At 51.7% G+C, this 27,663-nt stretch overlaps 2 protein-coding genes across 2 annotated transcripts; one reads left to right on the top strand and one right to left on the bottom strand.

Annotated features, from left to right (window-relative positions):
• Window positions 1–430: 430 nt before the first annotated feature.
• Window positions 431–8,246, top strand: RABL2B (RAB, member of RAS oncogene family like 2B). Its single transcript, XM_087722603.1, has 8 exons — window positions 431–573; window positions 2,632–2,661; window positions 4,373–4,452; window positions 4,877–4,956; window positions 5,152–5,263; window positions 6,978–7,075; window positions 7,200–7,283; window positions 7,838–8,246. The coding sequence occupies exons 1-8, from the start codon at window positions 461–463 to the stop codon at window positions 7,946–7,948; spliced, it is 708 nt and encodes a 235-aa protein (XP_087578729.1). The 5' UTR covers window positions 431–460; the 3' UTR covers window positions 7,949–8,246.
• A 3,035-nt stretch (window positions 8,247–11,281) lies between these two features.
• On the bottom strand, window positions 11,282–25,909 carry LOC106547408 (uncharacterized). Its single transcript, XM_087722487.1, has 8 exons — window positions 25,840–25,909; window positions 25,485–25,633; window positions 22,220–22,699; window positions 20,682–20,794; window positions 19,099–19,299; window positions 18,240–18,496; window positions 16,821–16,987; window positions 11,282–14,477 (listed from the first exon to the last, which is right to left on the bottom strand). The coding sequence occupies exons 1-8, from the start codon at window positions 25,907–25,909 to the stop codon at window positions 11,832–11,834; spliced, it is 4,083 nt and encodes a 1,360-aa protein (XP_087578613.1). The 3' UTR covers window positions 11,282–11,831.
• Between the last annotated feature and the right edge of the window lie 1,754 nt (window positions 25,910–27,663).

Below are 27,663 nucleotides of genomic sequence, written 5' to 3'. Positions count from 1 at the left end.
CTGGGGCACGTTTGCACGCTTGGCGTTCCCACCTCACCCCCACCCGGCGTGCAAGGGGAAGCGGGAGGCCGCGGCAGACTTTTGCACGCTCCCCTCCTCCTCCCCCGCTTTGCAAAGGGAAGCAGGAAGAGAGGCGCAAGTGCGACGCTTTTCCACCCTTCCTGCCGCCTCCCCTCGCGGGGGAGGCTTTGCGCGGCTTTTGCACGCCCTTCTCGTCGGGCTTAGCGAGGGGGCGGCAGCGGGGCGAGTCCCGCGGGGCCGCGCGCAGCATCCGGCCGGTCGCCTGGCAGCCGAGGCGGCGTCTGCTGGGCGGGGAGCGAGTGGGGGGGGGGGGGACCGCAGCCTTGCAGAGCCGGGGGTGGGAGCGAGGCGGCTTTGCGGGGATCCGGGCTGAGGCTTCCTCCTCCCCCCAGAGACCCCCCTCCTCCTCCTCCGCCTCTGGCGGGCCGGTGGGCGCCGCATGGCCAAGCCGGGGGGTCCCGAGGGGGAGCCCGCCCTGGACCAGGAGAAGTACGACGCGGAGGAGAACGTCAAGATCATCTGCCTGGGCGACAGCGCGGTGGGCAAGTCCAAGTGAGTGGCCTCCGGAGACCCCCCCGCCCCCTCCCCGCCGCCCAGAGGAGGGTCTCCTCCCTCACCCGCCCCCCAGTCCCAGGGGAGCGTTGGCAGCCGCGCAACCGTCGTGCTGCCCGGACGGGACTCCGGGGCTCTGCGCCCCCCCCTCTCCTCCGGAGCCCCAGCCAGGGTGGGGGTCGCGACCCCACCCCCCAACTCTGCAGTCCGGGACGGGGTCGCTGAGTCCGTTTGGACCGCCCATCGCCCCCTCTCCCATCCCAGAAACCCACCGTGGCCTATAGGGGCAGGGGGGGGCTCAACTGCCCCACGGGTAGGAGTGGGGCAAGCGAGGTGGAGGTCCCGGGCGAGGAGGGGGCCTCTTGCCCTCGGGGCCACCTGAGGGCCCAGCAACTCCGCTAGAGGGTCCAGGGGCTCTGATGCGCACGTCTAGATGGTCTCTAGGGCCAGGCTGACTGGGGAATCCCGGGGGTCGGAGCCCCTCCCTCTCTCAGCTGAGACATCCACCGCTCGCTCGACGGGGGTCTGGTTGAGTCGCGCAAGACAGGTTGCACCAGTGTTTCTCAACCTTGGTGACTTTAAGTCCTGTGGACTTCAACTCTTCAACAGCTGGCTGGGGGATTCTGGGAGTTGAAGTCCACAGGACTTAAAGTCACCAAGGTTGAGAAACACTGGGTTACACAACCTCACACACACAGCTGTCTTTGGGGAAAGGAGGCTGCTGCCTTCCCACCCTCAGCTGAGAAGTTTTCAGGGAAGATCATCAGTGCTAGAAGGGAGGAGAGGAAGGAGAAGGGATGGAAGAGGAGAAGGAGGGAAAGAAGAGAAGAAGAGGGAGGAAAGGTTGGGTGCGGAGGAGCGATGGAGGAGGAGGGGAAAGAGAAAGAACAAGAGAAGGAGAAAGGGAGAGGGAGGAGGACTGTGGCGTCCTTGGTGCTCTCTGAGTTTGATGGTTTTCTTGCAGACTATGTCACAATAATCGGTGGTAGTGCTAGCACTGATGCTGTTACCTGGTTGGGTCATAAAAGGTCTGCAAGAAAGCCCCCAACTTCAGAGAATCCCTAGTCATTCCTCCTCCTCCTCCTCTCCACAAACCCCATCACCTCCCAGCCCTGAAAAGGTTGCTTAGCTGGGTCATGAAACGCCTGCCAGAAAACCACCAGGGACCCATCAGTTCGACCCTACAGATCTTCTCCTTTATTCCTGCTTCTCTTCATTTCTGGGGAGAGCCTTCGGTTCTTCCCTTTGGGCTCAGCTTCCTCCCACGGGGGTGGACTTCAGCTGGGCATTAGGGGTGTGGTGGTGCCAGGGAAGGGATGATGGATGGGAACCCAAACCAGCCGCTTGGTTGAATGGTTGGCCCAAAATCTGTTGGACGCAGGAAACCAGCAGCCAGGATAAGAGTTTGAGAACAATGAGAATATATTCCATGGTACCTATGGGTGGTCCTCGACTTACAACCAGAATCGAGCCCAGAATTTATGTTGCTCACTGAGAAATTTGTCAAGTGAGTTTTGCCCCACTTTTTATGACCACATTTGTTAAGTGAGTCGTTAAGATAGTAACTCGGTTGTTAAGTGAAACTGGCTTCCTCCAAGGACTTTGCTGGCACGAAGGTCACAAAAGGGGATCGTGGGACACCCTCCCCCTCCCCCCCCAGACACTGCAACTGTCATAAATATGAGTCAATTGTCAAGCGTCCAAATTTTTCCCCTGGGAACTCTGAAACGGTCGTGTGAAAAATGGCCATAGGTTTCCTTTTTTCGGTGCCATCATAACTTTGAACGGTCACTAAACGAAACGTTGTAAGTCAAGGACAACCTGTATTCCGAAGAATCTGGTCTGGTAACGGTCAGGACAAATTGGGGCCGGTTGGGAGTCAGTGGAGTTCACGGGGAGGAGGGAGGGAGGGAGGGAGGGGGCTGGTCTTCGGTCTCTCTTGGGGGCGTAAGGACTCCAGACCGATGATGCATTTGACCCCCCCTCCCCACCCACCCCCTGGGGCTCTGCCTCCTCCCACAGAATCTTCCTCAACGGGTCTCTCTCCCTCTTTTCCAGATTGATGGAACGCTTCCTCATGGAGGGGTTGTATCCTTTGACCCTCGGCTGACGGGTGGAAATCCCACCCCAGGACAAAGGGGCTCCTGGGGGCCTAAGAGCAGGTGGAGCTTCTTCTAGCCTCCTCCAGGGGCAACCAGGCCTTCTTCCCCCGATCGCCCACCCTGGAGCTTCGGATGGCACGAAGGAGGAGAGAAGTGGAAATTAGTCAGGGGTTGCAACATTCCCCAGGTGGCCCCAGGTGCCTTTCTCCCAGGGTGTCCTCCATCCATCCATCCATCTAGCTATCATCCATCTATCCATCCATCCCTATAATCATCTATCCATCTATCCCTCTCCTATCTATCCATCCATCTCTTCCTTCTATCTATCCATCCATCCATCTATTTATCATCTATCCATCCATCCATCCCTATAATCTCTCATCTATCTATCCATCCCTCTCTTCTATCCATCCATCCCCCATCTATCCATCCATCCCTCTCTTCTATCCATCCATCCATCTATCATCAATCCATCCATCCCTATAATCTCTTATCTATCTATCCATCCCTCTCTTCTATCTATCTATCCATCCATCTATATCCATCCCTCATCTATCCATCCATCTATATCATCCCTCATCTATCCATCTATCCCTCTCTTCTATCCATCCATCTCTCATCTATCTATCCATCCCTCTCTTCTATCTATCTATCTATCCATCCATCATCAATCCATCCATCCATCCCTTTAATCTCTCATCTATCCATCCCTCTCTTCTATCTATCCATTCATCTATCTCATCTATCTATCCATCTATCCCTCTCTTTCTTCTATCCATCCATCCACCCATCTATTATGTGCTATCTATCTATTTGTTTGTCTGTGTAGCCATCATATATTCTATGTATCTAGCATCGATCTATCAATCCAGCCATATAATCATCTACAGTATCCATATATACATATATCATGTTCTATCTATCATTGATCTATCCATCCATCCATCCATCCCTATAATCTCATCCATCCATCCATCTATCTATCTATCTATCTATCTATCTATCTATCTATCATCTATCTATCTCTATCTACCTACCTACCTACATCCATCTCTCTCTCTCCATCCATATCTATCTATCTATCTATCTATCTATCTATCTATCTATCTATCTATCTATCTATATATCTATATCTATATCTATATCTATATCTATATCTATCTATCTATCTATCTATCTATCTATCTATCTATCTATCTATATATATATATATATATATATATATATATATACACACACATACCTACTTACCTGCCTACCCAGAAAATAATTAGAGCTATAATTAAAATAAAGGTAGGCCTTGATGTACCAGCACAATTGAGCCCAAAATCTCTGCTGCTAAGCAGGACAGTCCTTAAACAAGTTTTGCCCCATTTTATGACCTTTCGTGCCCCAGTTGTTAAATGAATCCCTGCCCTTGATGCGTGAGTAACACGGTTGTGAAGGGAACCTGTCTCCCCCGTTGACTTGGCATGGTCAGAAGATTGACCAGGGATGATGAAAGGTCTCCCGTCTCGAGCAGAGGGTGGGGTCTCTACGTCCTCTTCTAAAACTCTCCTAAACTCCCTCTGGGGTTGGAGGGGGGGGCCTGGTGAGTAGAAGCAGTCAAGATGCTGCGTTGATGCCTCTTCTGAGGAACCCCTACTTGGCTTCTTTCCTTCTGAAGACCACCTCCTTTCCTTGACCCTGGCCCACAGCAAACCCCAGCAGCTCTCGACCTTTGCCCTGACCCTCTACAAGCACACGGCCACCGTGGACGGCAAGACGGTCCTTGTGGGTAAGGGCTCGCTGGACCCAGTGAGGGGGAGAGCATGGGGTGGAGTCCACTCCCTGATCTCATTGGGTGGGACCCCATTCTGATAACACATCTGCCCACGGTTTGAAGTGGGCTGAGAAGCTTGCTGGATGGGGGGGTCCCCCTGGTCGTTGGGTCTCAGCAGAAGATCCACGATCTCTCTCTCTCTCAAGGGCTCCCTATGTTCAGAAGATTCCCAGGTTGGGGGAGGCTGACTTAATGGGTCTTCTGGCTTAGAGAAGGGGCCCCTTTGAAGATGGGTGGACTTCACCTCCCTGCCGGCTGGGGAATCCCGAGCGTTGAAGTCCACCCACCTCCAAGCCGCCGCGGTTGAGAGACACCGGCCGAGAGAGGTGGGGTTGGTTGAAGTGGGTCCTCTGTGAGCTGTGGGATTCCTGCTTTCCAGACTTCTGGGACACGGCCGGCCAGGAGCGTTTCCAGAGCATGCATGCGTCCTACTATCACAAGGCCCACGCTTGCATCATGGTAAGGAAACGGGCACATGGGGTTTGGGGGTGGGGGTTCTCCAACGAAAGGATGGAGACCCCTGGTCTAGTAGGCCTTTCTCCCTGGGGCTGTTTGCAACCTGAGTCGAGTCCCACCAGGATCTCAGACTTTGGTTGCAGTTTGATTAGCTCACGATAAGCTTCTTCTCCCTCCCACCCACCCCCCTTTTTCCAGGTCTTTGATGTCCAGAGGAAGGTCACCTACAAGAACCTGGCCAACTGGTATAAGGAGCTGCGTGAATTCCGGCCTCAGATCCCTTGCATTGTAGTGGCCAACAAGATCGATGGTGGGTCTCCTCCCCTTTCCACCTCTGGGAAGTCCACCGAGGGGGAGGAGATCTGATTCAGCCACTTCTTGGACAAGGGGGAAATCTTCTGGCCTTCAGGCTTTTAAGGGGAGAGGGAGGGAGAGGGAGGGAGAGGGAGGGAGAGAGAGAGACACACACACACACACTTGCCCCAAGGCTGCTTCACCAGTTATGGAGAGCATCACAATGGAAGTTCCTCTTAAAGCTTCATCAACCAAAAGGATGTTTTCCATTGGAAAATGCAATATGACGGAGAGTTGGATGGGGCCTCGGAGGTCTTCTAGTCCAACCCCCTGCTCAAGATGGCATATCAGACAAATGGTGGTCCAATCTCTTCTTCTTAAAGACGTAAAATCCTGGTGAGGAGCTTAAGGGGAGGTGGCAAACTGCAGGGTTTTACTTCCCCAACTCAAAGGCTGTCACTCCCATCCAGCCATGGGGCTCTGTCCCAACCGTGGCCCATTCCTAGCCAGGTACGTGTTTATTTGTTTAGGAGACCTGTGTGGCTGCCCACTCACCCATTAGCAATAGCAGTAGACTTATATACCGCTTCATAGGGCTTTCAGGCCTCTCTAAGCGGTTTACAGAGAGTCAGCATATTGCCCCCAACAACAATCTGGGTCCTCATTTTACCCACCTCGGAAGGATGGAAGGCTGAGTCAACCCTGAGCCGGTGAGATTTGAACCGCTGACCTGCTGATCTAGCAGTAGCCTGCAGTGCTGCATTTAACCACTGCGCCACCTTGGCTCCATTGACAGTTGCAACAACGACATCAACAGTTGCGTAGCAGAAGTGGGCAACCGTTTGTGGGGCAGGCAGATGCGTTGTTTAATTAATGGTCCTCATCTACAACAGGAGCCCAGATGTTTCTGGGGGGGGGCAGAAGCTTTTTAAGGCTTTGGGGGCAACTTTCAGAGAAGAGATGGGGATGTGTTACGTCGACACAGCCGCACCGTCCTTGTCTCTTCCCTGAAGAAGGAGACGAGAGAAGCTGAAGGACTTAAGGGTCCCGTCTTCACCTGGCCCTCCTCCAGTGGGTCTCGTCTAGGGGGGGGCATCTCAGGAATTCAGAGGAAGCAACGTCTGGTTTACGCAGATAAGCGAGTTGAAGACATTGGACAACACTACGTCTGGAATTGCATAGGGTTTCCTGCCTGACCAGGTTGCTTGGACTAGAACAGTGTTTCTCAACCTTGGCTACTTGAAGATGTCTGGACTTCAACTTCCAGAATTCCCCAGCCAGCATTCGCTGGCTGGGGAATTCTGGGAGTTGAAGTCCAGACATCTTCAAGTAGCCAAGGTTGAGAAACACTGGACTAGAAGACCTCCAAGGCCCCTTCCAACTCTTATTATTCTGGAAATTAACCAGAGGGATGGCTTCCCTCCAGAAGTTGCGAATACTCCAAATACTGGAAGATTTTAAGAAGAGGTTGAACAACCGTTTGTCTGAAATGGTAGAGGGTTTCCTGCTTCAGCAGGAGACCTCCAAGGTCCCTCCGTCTCTGGAAGAACCTGCCATGTTGGGTTCATTCTTCGGTGCTTCTGGTTGCAAACTCGGCGGTTGGGTTGCTTCAGTCACCGAAGGAAGCCTGTGGGTGCTTCCTTGTCTTGCGCTGCGTCCCCTGGCACCCTTCTGGGTCAACTGGGGCCCAGCCCCTCCTGGCCACCCGGTTCTCTTTCGTTTCCTTCTAGCCGACCTAAAGGCCACCCAGAAAAGTTTCAGCTTCCCCAAGAAGCTCAACCTGCCCCTCTACTTCGTCTCTGCGGCCGATGGCACCAACGTTGTGAAGGTGGGGGAAGGAAGGCCTGGATTCCTGGGCGAGGGTGGGGGGCGGGGACCAGGGAGCCACTGGCCGGGCAGGGGAGGGGTGCCCAGCGGTGGCCTCCCTGGTTGACCTCTGCCTTCTTCTGTAGCTCTTCAGCGATGCCATCAAGCTGGCTGTGGCCTACAAGGAGAACTCCGGGGACTTCATGGACGAAGTGCTGAAGGAGCTGGAGGCAAGAGAGGCGCCTGGGGGGCTGCTTGGGGCTGGAGGCCCAAAGCCCCCCTGGGAATGGGCTCTTTGGCAGGATGGGTGCAGATGGGCTTTCCGGGAGGCTCTGGGTACCCCCCGGTGCGGCTTAGCTGCAGTTAGCGGATAGTTTGTGGACCTGACTTCAGTTTTCTTTCTTCAGTTTCCCTCCCTCCCTCTTCTTTCCTTCCCTCTTCCAGCCCTCTTTCCTCTCTGCCTGCTTCCATCCTTCCTCTCTCTCTCTCCCTCCCTGTCTACTTTTTCCTTCCTTCCTCCTTCTTTCCTTCCACTCTCCCTCTTTCTTCACTTCCTCCCTTTTTCTTCCCTCCTCCCCCTTTTTTCTTCTCTTCCTCCGTTTTTCTTCCTTCCTCTCCCCCTCCTTCCTCCTTCCTGCCTGCCTCTCTTCCCTCCCTCCCTTCCATCTGCAAGCCACCTCTTGCGCTACTCCCTCTGCTGAAGCCTCCCTGTGGCTGCAGGCGGTCATTGCAGAGTTCCAGGTGTGGAGCACCTGTTTCCATCCTTTTTCCTGTTTCTCTGCAGAATTTTGAGCTGGAGGCGAAGGAGGAGGGGGAGCAGGAGGAGGACTCCCCCACTGAGGAGGCCAGTCAAGGGGAGCCTTCGTCCGTCCAGCTGAGCCCCGGGAACGAGTAACCGTGGGCTGCCTGCACCTGGACGGAGACCGCGGGCAGCCCTCCCTGCTCAGCGGAGGCCACCAGGGACCTCCGAGAAGGCCAGCAGGGGGAGGTCAGCTCGGCTGCCCTGGGAGGAGGAGGAGGAGGAGGCCGGAGGACCAGGCTTCCTAGCCCAGAGAAGAGGGGCTGCCGGCTCTGGTAGAGACCTTGGGCTGTCCAGGCCCCCATTCCACTTCTAGAAGGACCCCGAGTCTACATTGTTGATGTTGTTGTTGCAAAGATTCCACCTGGAGAAATAAATTTTGGACGTCTGGAAACCAGCCTGGTAGCTTCGCTGAGAAAGCACAATCGCTCCGCTTGTGTGTGTCAACCTCCGGTTGTGTTAAACCCTTAAGTTTAATAAACTTATATGCCGCCCAATCCCGAAGGACTCCGGGCGGCTTACATAAAAGACAATTTAAAAAATACTAAAAAAGTTTAAAACAAAGCAGGTTAAAACACAACACCACACTAAACCGTAGTGGGGCTGGACCTCATTCGAGAGGTCAACAGCCCCAGGCCTGCCGGAACAGCCAGGTCTTAACAGACTTTTGGAAGGCTGAGAGAGTGGGGAGGGTCCGGATCTCTGGGGGTGGATCGTTCCATAGGGCTGGAGCAGCTACAGAGACGGCTCTCCCCCGAGGAGCCGCCAAACGACATTGTCTAGTTGATGGCACCCGGAGAAGGCCCACCCTGTGCGATCTTATCGGTCACTGGGAGGTATGTGGCAGGAGACGGTCCCGTAGATATCCAGGCCCTAAGCCATGTAGGGCTTTAAAGGTGATGAGAAAGGGGAGACGCTGCGGTGGCCACCGCTGTATTGGGTCTCCTGGAGCAGAACTCCTGGAGGGACACAAGCACAGCAGGCCCCGCAGTCTAAGAAAGTTGTGTGAAACAATCACAGTCCGGTATGATGTCTTTACAGCGAATGTGATCCCCTCTGGAACCGGACGTCGCCTCCTGACTAGAGCAGTGATGGCGAAAGTTTTTCTGCTTGGGTGCCAAAAGGGCGCATGTGCGTGCCCACAGCCATAATGCAATGCCCTCCCCTCCCCCCACCCGCGCATGCACGCACTGAAGCCTCCAGACCTCCGGTAGGCCTGTTGGGACATTTTGTGCCCTTCCCGGGCTTCAGGGGAGGGCAAAAAGGGGGAGGGCAAACCAGCTGAGGAATTCTGGGAGTTGATGTCCCCAAGTTGCTACGGTTGGAGACCCCTGCTGTAAAAGGAGGCCCTCTCTAGGAATTCCAACACGGTCATCTTTTCCTCAAATGGCCAGTCCCCAGATCTTTGGGGACACACACAGAGTGTGACCATTAGGTGGAGAAAGACTTCATGGTCAGCCCTAATGGGCTAAAATGGCCGCTGTTTCAGAGTTTTGATTTGTGATAGCTCAGTGTTTCTCAACCTTAGCAACTTGAAGATGTCTGGACTTCAACTCCCAGAATTCCCCAGCCAGCATTCGCTGGCTGGGGAATTCTGGGAGTTGAAGTCCTGACATCTTCAAGTTGCTAAGGTTGAGAAACACTGTGATAGCTGATCGTTAGGAAACTCCGGACCTCAACAGGAAGGGAGGAGGAACTCACCTAAGCAAAGGGCTCTTGGCCTTTTCGGGAATGAGGGACATCGCATGGCAGTAAAAGACCCCCAACAATAACTAGCATGGGTAGGTGGTCTTTATTGAAAAGGCGGGCAAGGTGGAACGTCCCACACCCCAACAGCTGGCCTCCGAAGTGGGGAAGGTTGATGCTTACTGGCGATCTGATCATTGGTAGCTGTGCCATCTTCAGATCCAGCAGTTTTGCCCGTTGGTCAAGCTGACCAAGTCTACCTTTGGGTGGAGATCCTCCTCTGATCTTCAGCCAAAGCCAACCTTGGTCAGGTCGACCCAAGTGAAAGAATGGGTGCTTGACGCGGGTAAAGATGCTGGATCTGAAGATGGCACCGCTACTGGTGAATGGAGCGCCAGTAAGCACGTGGTGCTGCAAGGAAAGGTACCAGCTGATTGGACCGCCCAACAATACTTGGCTGTGGTTGCGGGGCACAAGCACCTGCCCACTCTTCAATACCGGTTCCACCACAAAACCGTGGTAGACTAAAGCGCGGTGACAAAACCGCACCGTCAAAACCGCGCGACAACAGCGCGCCGACAGAAGTGCGCTGTAACATAACCCTAAAAATAACCCTAAACCTTACCTTAAGTTAAATCGCGCTTCTGTCGGCGCGATGTTGTCGGCGCGCTTTTGACATCGCGGTTTTAGCGCCGTGGTGTTGTCAGCGCGCTTTTGACGTTTGCAGTTATGTCGTGCCACGTTCAATACCCATCAGTGGTCTTCAGGTAGTTCTTCATGACCAGACGGAAGGGACAGCAGCGAACTGGACCAACTCCGTGGGGTCCACTTGACCAGGGGTGGATTCCAGCAGTCATTACTCCAGTTTGCTCGTGGGCATGCATGCATGCACTTGATGCATGCTGTGCGCGCATGCACAGTGCAATAAAAATTGTTCTGTGCATGTGCAGAAGCAAAAAAATAAAATTGCAGCGCCTGTAGAACCAGTTCAGGGGCGTGGCAGTCCTGGGTCACTGCCAGTTCCAGCGGCCCAGGCCACCAAACCACTACTGGTTCAGTCCAAACTGGTAGGAACCCACCATTGCACTTGACCGATCCTTCCATGCTTCAGAGAACTGAGCTGGGAAGTTGTACAAGATGCACGAGAAATCTCATCCCAGCAGAGCCGTGGTGGGTTGCAGGCGATACGCCCTGGTATGGGCGTACCAGAGCTTGCCTGGAGCACCGGATACCGTTCTGGTAGGGACCTCCGGAGGGCCCACCTGCCCTCTTGAGCTCCTTACCTGTCTTTTAAAGCTTCTGCGCATACGCATGGCATGTACGGCGCCTGCACAATGGTCCGTGGATCAGCTGGAACGCCGTGGAGGCTCATGGAGGCACTAAGATGCATGCGCGTGCTGTGCGTGTCCATGTGGACGACGCTGGGCCTGTTCCAACCGTACCAGTTGGAACTATCCGGAACCCACCACTGCAGCAGAGCGATCAGACACGTCACTATTAAGTCCCTACAGAGTCATGGTGAGGACACCTTCATGACGCTGTACTGTTGTTGTGTGGACTAAATTGTCCGGAGTTTTACACAAAGTGCAATAGGGACCCAACAGCCGCTGATCAAGTGTGTAGAATTGAAGAACTTTTACAGCCGCCTTGGCAAACAGAAGGTCTCCGTGTCAGAAAGATGGGTTTATAGAAGTGGGGGAGGTGGGGACGGGGAAAATGAAGAGCCTCGGACCAGAACGGGTACATTTTGTAAACACATTTTGATATTTACATTTTGTAAACAATAAAACACATTGCCAAACATCTGTCACAAAGAAAATCGGGGGGAAGGGGGGAACAGGATTTAAACTTACAGGTATGTAGATTCCGATTCTTAGCCTTTGTAGAAGCTGATCCCTGTATCAAGGGCTGCCTGTGTGCACAACAAAGTATTAACGCAACCCAACGCAACCTTGCCTTCTCCAGACTGCTGAGGTCCCAGCAAGAGATTAAATGCAATGGCCTCTTCATCCATTTCCGTGCAGCCCACAGGTCTTGCCCTGTCTGTGGTCACCACTCCCCTGCTTCGGAAGTCCCAGGAATGGGTGGAGCTTGACTCACCACCCCAAGCTGTGTAAAATTGCCCCGGAGGCCCAGCACGCATGAGATTAGCAGAACCCGGAACAAAACTTTCATTCCTGGTTTTGGTAAGTGTGCTGCCAGAGCTCCCCAGAGGAGGTTGCTGGCATTGCCAAGAGTTTTCAACTTCGGTGGCACACCTGCGTGCTAAAGGCACGTTGGGTTTCCTTCCAGTTTACCAGGACTCACCAGGCAGGTCATCCTCCAGTGGGCTTTCCGACTCCTCCTCGGGAGAAGCCACATCGCTCTCCTTGACGAGTTTCAGGTTTGACAAATCGGGCCAGACCCACACAGCGTCTTTCAACTTCCTAATGATGTGTAAGAACCTCTGAATCACTCTCAAGAACCTTAGCACGATGTCATCAGTTTGGGAGATCTCAATGATGGGTACGATTTTATGCTTAGTGGTAAGGGGGGATGGGGCTTCGGGGTTTTGGTGGTTCGGATGAACTTTGTGGTGAGGTTGCCTGGAGGTTTCATGTTGAAGTGTGGTTTCTGGTGAGGATGAAGACGTGGGTGGTGAGGTTGCAGGTATGAGTGTTGTGGTTAGAAGGGGCATTTCAGGCTCCAGTTTGGGTTCTGTGTGAAGGGTCTCAGAGTGAGTTGGGGCTTCTGATGTAGATTGAAGTACGACTACAAGATGCGCTCCAGTGTCAGATTCCGGTTCTGACGTGGTTTGAGGAGAAGGTTGGGTCTCGGAGTCAGTTGGGGCATCCAATGTAATTTGGGGTACAGTTACATCGTGTGCTGTGGTTTCAGAATCTGGTTGAGATGTGGTTTGAGGAGAAGATTGGGTCTCGGAGTGAGTTGGGGCTTCTGATATAGTTTGAGATGTAGTCACAGGCTGAGTTGTGGCTTGAAGTTCTGGTTCAGACTCTGTTTGAGGAGATGGTTGAGATGGAGCTTTGGATGTAGGTTGAGATGTGGTTATAGACTCATGTGGAGCTTCAAGTTCTGGATTTGTTTCAGGAGAAGGCTGGGATTCAGTTTCAGATGTGGAGCCAACTTCTGTTGGAATTTCAGGCTCGGGAAGAGGTTCGGTTGTGTGTTGAGGTTCGGTGTGGAGAGTGGATTGAATGACATGTGTGAATGAAGATGTGCCTTCGGGCTTCAATGTAGATGGAGGTTGAGTTGGAGTTTTGGATGCCAGCTCAGATACGATTTCAATTTCAAGCAGAGGAGTAGTTTCAGGTTGAACTGTGGATTCATGTAGGACTTTGTCATGAGGAGAAGATGAAGATGACAGAGTCTGAGATGTTGCCTGACTTGAGGTCTCAGTCTTGGGTGAAGTTGGAGATGAAGGTTGAGGTGATGTTTGGTTTGCAGATTGAGTGATAGATGCAAGTGGAGATGTGACTTCAGTCTTCAATGTAGATGGAGGTTGAGTTGGAGTTTTGGATGCCAGCTCGGATACGATTTCAATTTCAAGTACAGGAATGGTCTCAGGTTGAGCTGAGGATTCATGTAGGACTTCGTCATGAGGAGAAGATGAAGATGACAGAGTCTGAGATGTTGCCTGACTTGAGATCTCAGTCTTGGGTGAAGTTGGAGATGAAGGTTGAGGTGATGTTTGGTTTGCAGATTGAGTGATAGATGCAAGTGGAGATGTGACTTCAGTCTTCAATGTAGATGGAGGTTGAGTTGGAGTTTTGGATGCCAGCTCAGATACGATTTCAATTTCAAGCAGAGGAGTAGTTTCAGGTTGAACTGAGGATTCATGTAGGACTTCGTCATGAGGAGAAGATGAAGACGACAGAGTCTGAGATGTTGCCTGACTTGAAGTCTCAGTCTTGGGTGAAGTTGGAGATGAAGGTTGAGGTGATGTTTGGTTTGCAGATTGGGTGATAGATGCAAGTGGAGATGTGACTTCGGTCTTCAATGTAGATGGAGGTTGAGTTGGAGTTTTGGATGTCAGCTCAGATACAATTTCATTTTGAAGTACCGGAGTGGTCTCAGGTTGAGCTGAGGATTCAGGTAGGACTTTGGCGTGAGGGGAAGATGAAGATGGCAGAGTCTGAGATGTTGTATGGCTTGAGGTTTCAGTCTTGGGTGAAGTTGAAAATGAAGGTTGAGGTGATGTTTGGTGTGCAGATTGAACTATAGATGCAAGTAGAGATGTGACTTTAGCCTTCGATGGAGATTGAGGTGGAGACTTGGATACAGGCTCAGATATTATTTCAATGTGAAGTAGAGGAGTGGCCTTGGCTTGAACTGTGGATACAGGCAAGACTTTGGCCTGAGGGGAAGATGAAGGTGACAAGACCTGATATGTTGTATGAACTGGAGAAGAAGATGAAGGTCCGTCATGAAGTGAAGTTGGTGCTTTGGTTGTTTCAGAGAGGACTTCGGTTTGGAGTGTGTTTGGAGATTTGGTTTGGGGTTGGGTTGTGGGCTTCAATGGGACTTCGGAGGTGGACGGGAGCAAAGGTTGTGTTTTAGGCCAAAGCAGAGGCTGTACAGTGTTTGGAGGCCAGAAGAACACCCAAGGCCGTCCCAGAGAAGTGGTTTGCAACGTAGTGGAGGGTTCAGTTGGGGGGTTGATGGCTTCGGGAGCGGAAGGGGAGCTCTTGGGGGGAGAGGTTGGGTGGGGAGTTGATTCACTCTGGAGTGGGACCTTGATGGTGGGGATGGGCATGGGGGTGGGAGGGGGCTGAGGCATCGGCCCCGCCAACTGCTTTATCCATGGGTAGAAGTGTTGTGTGTCGGTATAGACACCCGGCTTGTGCGCTTTCCCACAGCCCTGCCCCCAGCTGGTGAGTCCAATGATCCAGAAGGGTTGAGATCCATCTTCCTGGCACATGAGGGGGCCACCACTGTCTCCCTGGAACAAAAGCACAGGGGGGAGGAGGGAGGCAGGCGTGAGGGTCGGTCTCAGGCTCCAAACCCAAGAAGGACACACCCAAAGGAGGAAGACGAGTACGGCGGGCGGTGAGTTAGGAGAATCCCCATCTCCCCAGGCATCCAAAGAGATAAAAGAGGCGGCCTTTGGATGGACATGAAAGAGGGAGCTCATAACAAAGGCAGTCCTCGGCTTACAAGAGTTTGTTCAGTGACCGTTCAGAGTTACAATGGCACTGAAAAATGTGACAGGATCATTTTTCACAGTTACGACCATTGCAGTATCCCCATATTAGCAATAGCAATAGCAGTTAGACTTATATATAGACTAACAAGAGCCAAGGTGGCGCAGTGGTTAAATGCAGCACTGCAGGCTACTGCTAGATCAGCAGGTCAGCGGTTCAAATCTCACCGGCTCAGGGTTGACTCAGCCTTCCATCCTTCCGAGGTGGGTAAAATGAGGACCCAGATTGTTGGGGGCAATATGCTGACTCCCTGTAAACCGCTTAGAGAGGCCTGAAAGGCCTATGAAGCGGTATATAAGTCTACTGCTATTGCTATTATATACCGCTTCATAGAGCTTTTAGCCCCCTCTAAGCGGTTTACAGAGTCAGCATATCGCCCCCACAGTCTGGGTCCTCATTTCACCCACCTCGGAAGGACAGAAGGCTGAGTCAACCCTGAGCTGGTGAGATTTGAACCGCCGAACTGCAGATAACAGTCAGCTGAAGTGGCCTGCAGTACTGCACCCTAACCACTGCGCCACCTCGGCTCTTCTTCGTATTGTAGTGAACAACCATTTGTCCAGGATGGTAGAAGGACTCCCACCTTGGGCAAAGCGTTGGACTAGAGGACCTCCAAGTTCCCTTCCAGGCCTAGGAGTCTAGGGTTACAGGGAGTCCTCCTGTTCGCTCAGGGGTACGCCCCACGTGTGCATGCTTGATGCGTGATGTGCGCACATGTGCAGTACAAATAGAATTGCCCTGCGCACGCACAGAAGCAGAAAACAAGACTGGGATAACCGGTTCGGGGGCGTGGCAGGCCTGGGTCACCGCCAGTTCCAGCGACGCAGGCTGCCAATCTGCTACCAGTTCAGCTGAACTGGTCCAAACCGGTAGGAAGCCACCACAGGTCCTGACATTCGGATCTCTCTAAATTTTGCTTTTTTTTTAGTTCCCAGTCCTAAAAAGGCAAACCAGGAGGCCAGTACAAAAATTTACAGACCCTCATTAGATGTGTAAGTTAAGAGAAAGAGGACGCAACCTGCAGAATAGGGAAGGTGCATAGGAAAATTTGGGAAATGCACACAGGTACATGCAGAAGGACAATATAGGGGAAGGAGTGGCAGGATCCAGGGGTGGTGATAAAAGGGGGATCAGCCTAGAATCAATACCTGGCCACAAGCAAATCAAGGGCAACCCTCCTGGAATTCCATTGACCATTATCTAAGTCAGTGTTTCTCAACCTTGGCGACTTTAAGTCCTGTGGACTTCAACTCGCAGAATTCCCCAGCCAGCTATGCTGGCTGGGGGATTCTGGGAGTTGAATTCCACAGGACTTAAAGTCGCCAAGGTTGAGAAACACTGATCTAAGTCCTAGCAGATGTTGCCCATTAGTAGAGAAGAATAACAGAGTTGGAAGTGACCTTGGAGATCTTCTAGTCCAGCCCTCTACTCAAGCAAGAGACCCTAGACCATTCCAGAGAAGTGGCTGTCCAATCTCTTTTTAAAAGCTTCCAATCTAGGATCAAAAGGCAATTGGACTTTCTTGGAGTTGTTGTTTTTTCCTTTCCTTGAAAATGCTTCATGTCTCATCCAAGAAGCTCTGAAGAACCTCTCCAGAATGAAGACCTTCTCTGGAACTGAAGAAGCTTCTTGGATGAGAAACAAAACATGTTCAAGAGGGGGGGGAAACCCCCACGAAAGTCCAGTTGCCTTTTGGAAAAGCACCTTTGGGACCACCATGGCCTGGATGATGGAGGACCTCCATAGATACTTAAAGCGTGGTTGACTCTTGCTATAGGAAGGCCTGGAGCCTTCTTCAACCTGGTGTCCCATATTGGGGTGTCAATTGTGATGGCCCCACAGCCCTCCAGGACTGAACTGTGGACCCAGAAGGACAGTGTAAGGGAAGGGGGTGCGATGTATTCCCAGGCATCATTTGGGGTCCCAACATGGCTAATGGGAGGCACCTTGGATTTCAAGATCTAGAATAGAATAGAGCTGGAGGGGACCTTGGAGGTCTTCTAATCCAGCCCCTTGCTCAAGCAGGAGAACCACTTCAGGTGAGATCTACCAAGCGGGTGTTCCCCGGGGGAGGTCTTTACCTGGCAGATGTCAGCCCCTCCTTCCTCGTAGCCTGCGCAGAGTGTGTGCTCCTCAATGGCCCCGTTGTACCAGCCGCTGCTGTTGCACTGAGCCACGGAGACGCGATTGACCCTCACTTCGTGCATGACGTCCGATACTTCCCTGGCTGCTGAAACGGAAGGCAGCTGCTTAGCAGATGCAGCCCCACGTCCCCCTTCCTTCCAGGAGACCGCCTTCTGCCAATTACCTCCCTGCATCCCATCAGATCGCATAGAGTAGGCCTCCTTCGTATTCCATCCGCCAGTCAGTGCCGACTGGTGACTACGCGGAGGAGAGCCTTCTCGGTTGCAGCTCCGACGCTTTGGAACGATCTCCCCGTGGAGATTCGCACCCTCACCACCGTCCAGACCTTCCACACAGCCCTCAAGATCTGGCTATCCCGTCAGGCCTGGGGATAAGATCCTAATCTCGCCCCACCCGAATGTCGAATGAATGTTGTGTTTTATTGGTTATTTTTCTTTATTCACATTTCTTTTGTGTCCTGTCTTACACTCCCCTCCTATGAAATGTAAGCCGCCCTGAGTCCCCTTAGGGAAAAGGGCGGCCTATAAATGTCAATAAAATGTCTAAATGTCTAAAAATGGGCCTTCTTGGGGAGAACAGCAAGGGTTGGACACTGGTGACCCCCAAGAGATTTAAGGGCCAGCATCTCCCAGGCTATCCTAAGTGGTCTTGAAGTGGGGAGCCTCCTCGAGGCCGAGGGGGTGTGGGAGAAGAGAAGAAAAGGGAGGGAGAGGAAAACAGGAGAGGAAATCAAAAGAAGAATGAAAAGATGAGAAAACATCAAGGATTTGAATGGTCAGAAGGAGACAGGAAGGGATGGAAGGGAAGAGAGGAGAGCTTTGTTGCATTGTCTCAGAGAGGAGAGGAGAGGGAGGGAGGGGAAGAGGGATGGGGAGAAGAAGGGAGAGAAGAGTTAGCGCTGACAAAACTCAAAATGGTTCCAAGCATATGATGATGACGGTGATGATGATGCATCAGAAGTTGGCAAACTGCAAAGAAATTATTTGCAGGAATGCGTTTTTGCTCCACCAAGATACACGAGGACAGTACACAGCATCTGGGAAGGGGGGAGTGTGTGTGTGTGTGTGTGTGTGTGAGTGTGTCAGCCATGTTGTGAGCGCAGACAACACTCACTCTGAACTTCTGAAAGAGCTCCAGATTCCACAAAGTTCTCCCCAACCAGTTAGTATCACGGAATGGCATTTCAATCCCACCCAGCCACACCCTCAACACCCAGCAGTGTGTGAAGCAACGGAGGAGCTGCCAAGGGTCCCCAACGATGGATGCGGCGGTGGAGAGTGAAGGAAGACCTTTCCTGGGGTTGGGCTTCTTCTAAGGCCAGGGGGGCACCCAGGAGGGATCCTCACCAGCTTTTCCCAGGATGCCCCAGCCGCTGATGTAGCAGTGGTTGAGGAGAGAGACGGTGACCGTCATGTCCGGCAGGCACGCCGGCTGGATGTAGTCGCTGCATTTCACCGGCTGGTCCAGCTCCATCAGAGCGATGTCACTTGTCTCCGTGCTCCTCTGGTAGTCCTCGTGGATGACTATCCGCTTGATGTAGCGCACGTGGACCTCGGAGCCGAGCGAGGAAAGCTTCCATGCACCAATCACCGCACGCCAGTGCGGAAGGTCCCTGTGGAGAGACGGAGGGTCAGCCCTTTCAGCTGTGTCCCAAGGGGGCTTTATTTTATTTTCCAAAAGGCAACTGAGTTTCTTCCCTGGAAGGCTGTTTCCTTTGAGCCAACCAGAATCCACACCCACCGTTTTGGCATTCCGAAAAGGCCAAAGACCCAACTCTGGCAACGGGTTGGGGGCCCCAACAGGAACATGTCCTTCTGGAGGTGGTTAAGGGACCAAGGTAGGAGCCCACCTTTCCATCTTTGTCAGTTGACCTCTTCCTCTTTGGGGCAGCCCCTCAAAAATTAGAAGATGTCTATCCTGTCCCCCCTAGTCCTTCTCTTCATTTAACTAGACCAGTGGTTCCCAAACTTGGCAACTTTAAGACTTGTGGACTTCAACTCCCAGAATTCTGGGAGTTGAAGTCCACAAGTCTTAAAGTTGCCAAGTTTGGGAACCACTGAACTAGACACACCCAATTCCTGCAACTGTTCTTCGTAGGTCTTAGCCTCCAGCCCCCTAATATTTCCCTACCCTAGGACTCCGTCTGAAGCCCATCCCTCTGGGGCAGGGGTCCTCCCCCTTCTCCCACACTCACACCATGTGGGAAGGCCTCACCTTTTGTTCAAGAAGCAGTGGGCCGCCGTGAGAATCCACCGGCCAGAAACGAGGGAGCCTCCGCAGCTGTGCTTGTGTCCTGTTATCGTGGGGAGCTGCAAACTGACCACCCAAGGCCACGACCCAGGCTGGGAATCGGCTCCGCCCACCACCTGCTCACTTCGCCCATGTGTGGGCACTAAGGGGTGTCTTCCACAAACACTGGATGGAGAAACAAGCATTGAGCCCTGAGGAGCAGCTGGATGGTGACTGTCAGCCCATGTGCGCCCCTCCACCTCTCTGCAGATAATAGCAAGGCCACTTAGTCTTCTATAACGCTTCACAGGCCTCTCTAAGCAGTTTACAGAGCCAGTTTATTGCCCCCAACAATCTTGGTCTTTGTTTTACCAGCATTGGAAGGATGGAAGGCCGAGTCAACCTTGGAACTGGTCAGGATTGAACCCCTGGCAGTGGGCAGAATTAGTCTACAATGCTACATTCTAACCACTTCGCCACCCCTTTCCTTCCTTCCTTCCTTCCTTCCTTCCTTCCTTCCTTCCTTCCTTCCTTCCCATTTAGCAATAGCCCTTAGACTTATATACCACTTCACAGTGCTTGACAGCCCACTCTAAGCTGTTTACACAGTCAGCCTCTTGCCCCCCCCCCCCCCAACAATCTGGGTCCTCATTTGTCCAACCTTGGAAGAATGGAAGGTTGAGTCAACCTTGAGCTGGTCAGGATTGAACAGGAGTCAGCAGAATTAGCCTGCGGCACTGCATTCTAACCACTGAACCACCACGGCTCTATAACCGTACCCGTGCTAGCCAAGGTGGTGCTTGTCCCCACGTGTCCTCCTTTCTTCTCCCGAGCACCTGTTCTCCTTGGAAGCCTCACTCCAAGGGCTGCCTCTTTGAACCCTCTCTGAATGGGGCCCATCCCTCCTGTCCCCTTCTTCTCACTTACTTACTCGCAAGTATCAACTATGGTCTGAGTGGGCCAGACGGTAGCCAGAATCTGGAGTGGGAGGAGAATGCATCTCATCCTCTTGATGGCTCCAGAGGCTCCTCTGATTGCCACGTTCTCCCACTGGCCGTGACATCACAAGCGCACCCAGCGCGATTGCAGCCAATCAGCACCCAGGCAGTATGACCTCACACGGAACACGCCAGCTCCAAGCCAGCATTGGTCTCCTTCCAAAAGCCTTGGAACATCTGGCCCAGATGATGGTGGAGACAAAGTCACATCATTGGAGGACATAGCTAGCCATGTTCTGGCCTGCATTTGGGGAGGAGAAGAACCTATCATTCATGGTCCTCCCTCTGGGGACAGAAATGGAGGAGGGATGAATGAAGACAAACATATGCGTCCCAGGATAATATTACAGGATCCAGTCTGGATCTGTCACCAGAACCAGAAGTTTACTCTCCCAAGGTTTTGGACTCAAGCTAGAACCCATCCTAAAGGAACTTCTCTTTTCCGGAATATGTTCTTTGGCCTATACTATGAGTCATATTTATATGGAGCCTTCGTATTGGTTGATTGGTGCGTTGATGGTCACTGATTGGCTGCTGTTTCATGCTGCCAAGCCATCATCTCCTACGTACCCGGTTAGCTGATGGTAAATCAGCACTCCTGTGGACTGACGAGGGGCCCATTTCCCAGGCTTCAATAACTTCCCTAGCTGTTTTTGTACCTGCTCGGCCAACAATCTTAGTAGCTGTGAAATTGAAAGTATGACCTTGTTTACTGAGAAGGGTGTTTATTTATTTGTTTAAGCATCTGCAGAGGCCATGCCATCACATAAACAAACTTTGTTGAAATAAAGCATTGCTCACTTCCGTTATACCGTAGCCTTATGTGAAACTTTAAAAGACCTGGGTTTTCTCGCAATCTCTGGGAGAAGATTAGATGGCATGTTAGCCCAATTGGTGTCAGGTTTTTGTTGTTTTGAAAATTTTAGGTTTCAACTGGTTGTTGTTCTTATGTTTCTAAAAATTATTTTATGTCTAAGGAAGGAAGGAAGGAACCAGAATTCCCCAGTTCAGTATGACAACTTCAAAACCAGGAGGTTCTCAACCTTGGCAACCTGAAGATGTGTGGACTTCAACGCCCAGGATTCTCCAGCCAGCATTGAAACATATGGATTCTTCCCTCTGAACTTCTAGAAATTCCATCTGTGTGTCATAGATACGGCTTCAGTGTTGGCTGGCTGGGGAATTCTGGGAGTTGAAGTCCGCACATCTTCAAATTGACAAAGTTGAGAAGTGGGGATCTCCCACGCCAGGGAAACAGTGCTGTGCTCGGCATTTCTCCAAAAGGTATCCATAGCTGGCCCTTCCTTTAACACCAGTTTTTTTTAAAAAAAATAGGCTCTTCAGCCCAAAAAATAGCTTTATGGAAATATACTTCCTTTCTCGGTAGATCTCTGCAATCTCTGGCCGGGGTGGAGAACTCCAATGCCAGCTGCACCATGAAAGTATTGGTCCTGCCCAGTGAAGCATCTTAGCGTTCCTACCATGAAATAAAGAAGAGGCATTTTCTGGAAGGAAACACTTTATTTGGGATGTGTTTTTACAGGAGAACATCTGCCAGAATTCATGGGAGCTCAGCCAACCAAAATGACGGTGTGAAGCCATGGGATTTCTGGTGAAGCGCATCTCCTTCCAGAAATGGGACTCCAGCCTGGGTGGATGTTCCCCAGAACATCAGCTCCTGGGCCCTGAAATCGGCCATTTGCACCCTAAGGTTGCCTGGGCATCGTCTTGGGCTCATGAAGGAAGTTGGCAGCCGTGTTCCTGAGCCTTCCAAAATCTAGCCGGCGTGTGGAGCTTGGGCCGGGAGCTGGGTGCCAACTCTGTTTCCAATGGCGCATTTATAAAAGTGGCTACAGAAATCTGATAAATGATCAAACAAGGGGCAAATGAAAAAGAGGAGGCAGGTGGTCAGAAATTCAGGAGCTGGGTGGTAGGGATTGTTACACCAGAAGGACACTGGTCGTGGGTGCTTCATCTGGGCCAGGGTGGGATGGAAGTCCCTGGCTTCCCTAAAGTTTGGGCCTATGCCAGTTTGGAGGCCCAGGCCTCGACCAGTAAAAAGATGTGGTGTGAGGAACAGCTGTGAACTTTCTCCGCCTATAGATTACACTGGGCCTCTTGCCCCACGGATAGAAGGCGGCAGTGGAAATGGGCCACTGGGTTGACTTCGGGTAGAAGGTGAAGGGTGCAAATGTCCTGGGGGTGCCCGTGTACCAGGGCCAGGTGGTGCGTCTGACTGGCGGTCTCCACTGGCGCGTTGGAAGGCTGTATGTGTTGGCTGCGGGGAAGTACCCAATTAGCATCCCGTTGACCTTTTTGTAAATGGGGTCGAGGTAATAGACTCCCGTGAAGCGGCTGGGGGGTGGAGGGCTGGGGGTGCGGGGGGTGGTTGGTTTGAATGGAGGAGTAAGACCAGAGACGGGCGGGTTGGCCAACATCTCCTTGATCCAGCTGAAGAAGAACTGGGTGGCGGTGAAGACTCCCGGCGTGTTGACGTCGGAGCAGCCCTTGCCCCAGCTGTTGAGACCGATCAGCCAGTAGCGCTCGGTATGGGACTCCCTGCACATCAGGGGGCCACCGCCGTCGCCCTGCGGGAAAGAGAAAGAAGACACATTGGGTGATGACCCCAGGCACGACCCCGAGATAACACAGGAAGCTGGCAGTTCACAATTGTTCCAAATTTCCCCAAACGCTCTCACGTTTCTGGCAACTCCACATACACACACACACACACACATACACACCTCAAGCAGCCTCTGGCTGTAAATAGTCCAGCCCAACACTGGGAGCACAATGGCTGCAAATCACGAAATCCAGAAAGAAAGCAAGGACTCTTGGGAAATTCAAATGTCGGCACTCAACATCCCAGGAATTCAGTGTTTACTCCCGACAAATGCCTCTCCCCACAGCATCTCCTTAGGTCTCAGTCCCCATGTGTGCCTTGTGAAGAGGGGTGGGTGGGGCGCTCTGCTCTTGAGTAGTCTGATCAGCCTGCGCTGTTCTCACCTTCTCTCCACTCTCCGGGCTCTTGGATCAGGAGGGGGCTGTCCTTGCTCCTCTCCTGAGCTCTGTCTCTCATGTTCACTGCTTAGCCTCTCTTGGTCATCCTTTCCAACCCTTCCTCCCTGCCTACAAGCTGCCCCAATCCTGAAAGGCCCTGGCCTGACTGGCCCTGCTCCGCCCCATTTTCTCCCCAAGCCAACGAAGCCGCCCCCTTGGATCTCCATCTGCTCCAGTTCCGACTCGTCTTCCTCCGCGATTCAAGCTCTGACGGGAGCATGTAGAATCACTTGTCCACATGCATTCAACAGCCCAAGGCTGGAGCCTCAGCAAACACTTTTATACCGCTTTAGAATTCCTCATAAACAGTGGACGAACGGCTGCCCAGTTTAATGGAGTTAGCAGAGATGGATAGCTTGGCTGCCTCCTTGTGATTTGTATTTGTATTTATTATACTTGTATGCCGCCCTATTCCCGGGGGGACTCAGGGCGGCGAACAAACACATGGGGAAGGGGGCAATACAAAAACAAATGAGACAAACAGGATACAAAGACAAATTAAAAACTACACAACAATCAACAATTCAAGTGGGGCTGGGAACTCATCAGCCCCAGGCCTGCCGGAACAGCCAGGTCTTGACGGCTTTGCAGAAAGCCAGAAGGGTGGTGAGGGTCCAAATCTCCATGGGGAGATCGTTCCAGAGGGCCGGAGCAGACACGGAAAAGGCCCTCCCCCGGGGGGGTCGACAGTCGACATTGGCTAGCTGATGGTATCCGGAGGAGGCCTAATCTGTGGGATCTGATTGGTCGAAGGGAGGTAATTGGCAGGAGGCGGTCTCTGAAGTACCCAGGTCCGATACCATGTAGGGCTTTAAAAGTAACAACTAGCACCTTGAAATGCATCTGGAGTCCAATAGGCAGCCAGTGCAGCTCGTGGAGGATTGGTGTAACGTGGGTGTACCAAGGTGCACTCACAATCGCTCGTGCGGCTGCATTCTGGACAAGCTGTAGTCTCTGAATGCTCTTCAAGGGCTGCCCCATGTAGAGCGCATTACAGTAGTCCAGTCTTGAGGTCACAAGGGCGTGAGTGACTGTTCTGAGGGCCTCCCGGGTCAGGTAGGGCGTGTGGAGCTTGGGCCGGGAGGCCCTCATTTGTGACCTCCTGCTGGCTTTAACTGTGTTGTTAGCAATCCAGTTTGCAAATAGTGATCCCATGACCATGGGATCCTGCTGGTGTCATAATTGGGAGTCAATTGCCAAGCACCTGAATTGTGGTCACACGATCCCAGGGATGCTCTGATGGCCGCAGCCATGAGGACCGTCATAAGTCCCCTTCTTGCCTCCATCACCCAGGTCAGGGCTGTCCCAAAGATGCTTTTTTTTCCCAAAAGGAAAACTGGACTTCCTTGGTTTTTATTTGAAAAAGGTTTCACTTCTCATCGAAGAAGCTTCTTCGGTTCTAGGTGAAGAACTAAGAACTGAAGTTAGAACCGAAGAAGCTTCTTAGATGAGAAGTGAAACCTTTTTCAAACAAAAAAAACCCCCACGCCTTTTTGGTAAAAGCATCTTTGGAAAAGTGTCCTCATTCAGCATCATTGTAACTTCTTTTTTATATATAAAGAGTTTTATTATTTTTCAATTACAAAAATAAACATTCCATCTTTCCTTATGCAGCGTGTCGCCTGGGTATAAACATCTCTGGGCAACATCATTCCTCATTTGCCACATCTTTCACATTCATATTAACATTATGTCCCTAAGTTTAGTATTATAATATATTGAGCATTTAAACATTATGAGCCTCTCCATTTTTCTCCTTACTATCTTCTAGTACAGTGTTTTTCAACCTTGGCAACTTGAAGATGTCCGGACTTCAATTCCCAGAATTCCCCAGCCAGCGAATGCTGGCTGGGGAATTCTGGGAGTTGAAGTCCGGACATCTTCAAGTTGCCAAGGTTGAAAAACACTGTTCTAGTAATAATATCATATCAACATTAAATATCATCATTCTCATTTTACACATACAGTTTCATCTTATTTGCATCCCTGTCTAAGTGTATTCTCTACTTATTTTTTAACTTTCTTCATTTCCAAACTCCTTTTTTATTCTCCAACCGTTGGCAAGAGACTCCTCAAATCATATAATATTCAGTTTGCTCTTTCTACTTAATTGCTAATGTTAATCTGTTCGTTTCTGCACATTCTAAGTACACCGCCGTAACTTCTAATGATCGCTGAACAAGCAGTCCTTAAACGAGGACTGTCTGTGGTTCTTCTCTGTGACACCTCTCGAACCTTGGAGAAGGCCAGGAGAGAGAGCCTGAAGATCCAGTGGATCCGATGGAAGGAGATCTCTGCCCTGGGTGTACTTACCTTGCAGCTGACCTTGGTGGGATCGTCAGAGGTGGCACACAGGTGTTCCTCTCGGATGAGTGTGGAATACTGCTCAGAGTTGTTGCACGCATCCTTGGCTATCAGCGACACTTCGGTCTCTTGCAGGATATCCGAATATTCAGCCCACTCTGTGAACAGAAGAGAGGGTTGTATCACCCCACCCAGAAGTGAAATTCAGCAGGTTCTGACCAGTTCTGGAGAACCAGTAGCGGAAATTTTGAGTAGTTTGGAGAACCAGCAAACACCACCTCTGGCTGGCCGCGCCCCCATCTATTCTCTGCCTCCCGAGTCCCAGCTGATCGGGAGGGAATGGGGATTTTACAGTATCCCTCACCTGCCACGGCCACCGAGCCATGCCCACAGAACTGGTAGCAAAAACATTTGAACTTCACCACTGACCCCATCCCTATCCCCTTCCTGGCCAGGGACCCCTTCCCATCAGCCTGGCCTCAGCAGAGGTCTTGACCCCCAGCTTCAGGTGGGCCAAACAGAAGGGCTGAGAGCCATTATGGAACGTCCCTCTGCTTGTACAGGAGTCCTCGATTTATGACCACAATTGAGGCCAACATTTCTGTTGCTAAGTGAGACATTTGTGAAGTGAATTTTGCCGCATTTTATCAGCTTTCTTGCCACAGTTGGTAGGTGAATCACTGCAGTTTTTAAGTTCGTCACACGGTTGTTGAGCGAATCCGACCTCCCCATTGACTTTGCTTGTCAGAAGGTCACAGAAGAGGATCACGTGACATGCACACGGACACTGCAACCGTCATAAATACGAGTCAATTGCCAAGTGTTTGAATTTTGATCGCATGACCATGGGGATGCGACAACGATCCTATGTGTGGGAAATGGTCATCAGTCACTTTTTGCAGTGCTGTCGTAACTTTGAATGGTCACTGAATGACCTGTTATAAATCGAGGACTCCCTGTGTTGTGCTTACGCTCCCATAACCCCATTGACCTTGTTATTGAATTAAGTCATTTGCAGGCTTCACACCATGCACCAAATCCTCAACTAACAAAGTTGGATTCACACCACAAGCTAACACCCTCCCTGACCCTCCCTCTGGTTTAAATTAACCAAGTTGCACTGCACAACCATTTCACTGGGCTGAGGCTCCTGCCTTGAGTAGAGAGTTGGACTAGAAGATCTCCAAGGTCCCTTCCAGCCCTAGGATTCTATTCCTATTCTATTCTGTTTCTAATTCTATTTCTATTTTTAAGTTTAGAACGTGGTGTGAATGGCACCACTAACTTTGAAAGCTAGGGAGGGCAGCCAGGGGGGTATAGTTTTTTTTTTTGTTCCCCCCCAGTTCTCAGTCCTGCTCCTCAAAAGAACGCACTGAAATGTCAAGCTCAGCTCAGCTCTGTCTATGCAGGAGAGGCATTCTTTAGAAAAATATTATTTTGGGCTCACCTGGCTCTCTAAGTTTAATTAAGTTTAATAAAGGGACTCCGGACGGCTTACATAAAAGAACAATTTAAAAAGTACTAAAAAGTTTTTAAAAGTAACGAAACAAAGCAGGTTAAAAACATAACACACTCAACCGTAGTGGGGCTGGACCTCATTCAAGAGGTCAACAGCCCCAGGCCTGCCGGAAAAGCCAGGTCTTAACCGACTATCGGAAGGCCGAGAGAGTGGGGAGGGTCCGGATCTCTGGGGGTAGATCGTTCCATAGGGCCGGAGCAGCTACAGAGAAGGCTCTCCCACGAGGAGCGACATTGTCTGGTTGACGGCACCTGGAGAAGGCCCACCCTGTGAGATGTTATTGGTCGCTGGGAGGTATGTGGCAGGAGACGGTCCCATAGGTATCCAGGCCTTAAGCCATGCAGGGCTTTAAAGGTAATGACCAGCACCTTGAAGCCCGTTCGGAGACCGATCGGGAGCCAGTGCAGCTCGCGGAGGATAGGTGTAACATGGGTGTATCTAGGTACACCCAATATCGCTCGCGTGGCTGCATTCTGGACCAGTTGTAGTCTCCGAACGCTTTTCAGGGGCAGCCCCATGTAGAGCGCGTTGCAGTAGTCGAGTCTAGATCAGCTTCTGCCAATCTCTGAACATGGCAGACAGAGCCCGTGCCCTGAAGCAATGCAACACCCTTAAGGAGATCCAAGCAAAGGTTCCTGAGGACAGGACTGGCCAAACTCTGAGTCAACC

The sequence above is a fragment of the Thamnophis sirtalis genome, unplaced genomic scaffold (genome assembly GCF_051295495.1).
Source record: "Thamnophis sirtalis isolate CommonGarterSnake01/CBP01778 unplaced genomic scaffold, rThaSir2_p1.2 scaffold_9, whole genome shotgun sequence".
Lineage (NCBI taxonomy): Eukaryota > Metazoa > Chordata > Lepidosauria > Squamata > Natricidae > Thamnophis > Thamnophis sirtalis.
The sequence above is the reverse complement of the archived record's forward strand: the minus strand, read 5'-3'. Positions and strand labels throughout refer to the sequence as shown.

Bases quoted from the DNA above. Each gene is read 5' to 3' on its own strand.
- LOC106547408 (XM_087722487.1), bottom strand. From the start codon at position 25,909: ATGGGGTCAGTGGTGAAGTTCAAATGTTTTTGCTACCAGTTCTGTGGG. The intron at 20,795-22,219 runs GTAATCTATAGG...TCAATTTCACAG, and splicing joins CGTGGGGCAAGAGGCCCAGT to CTACTAAGATTGTTGGCCGA. The intron at 16,988-18,239 runs GAAAAGCTGGTG...CATCTGCTAAGC, and splicing joins CAGCGGCTGGGGCATCCTGG to AGCTGCCTTCCGTTTCAGCA.
- RABL2B (XM_087722603.1), top strand. From the start codon at position 461: ATGGCCAAGCCGGGGGGTCCCGAGGGGGAGCCCGCCCTGGACCAGGAG. The intron at 4,957-5,151 runs GTAAGGAAACGG...CCCTTTTTCCAG, and splicing joins AGGCCCACGCTTGCATCATG to GTCTTTGATGTCCAGAGGAA. The intron at 5,264-6,977 runs GTGGGTCTCCTC...GTTTCCTTCTAG, and splicing joins AGTGGCCAACAAGATCGATG to CCGACCTAAAGGCCACCCAG.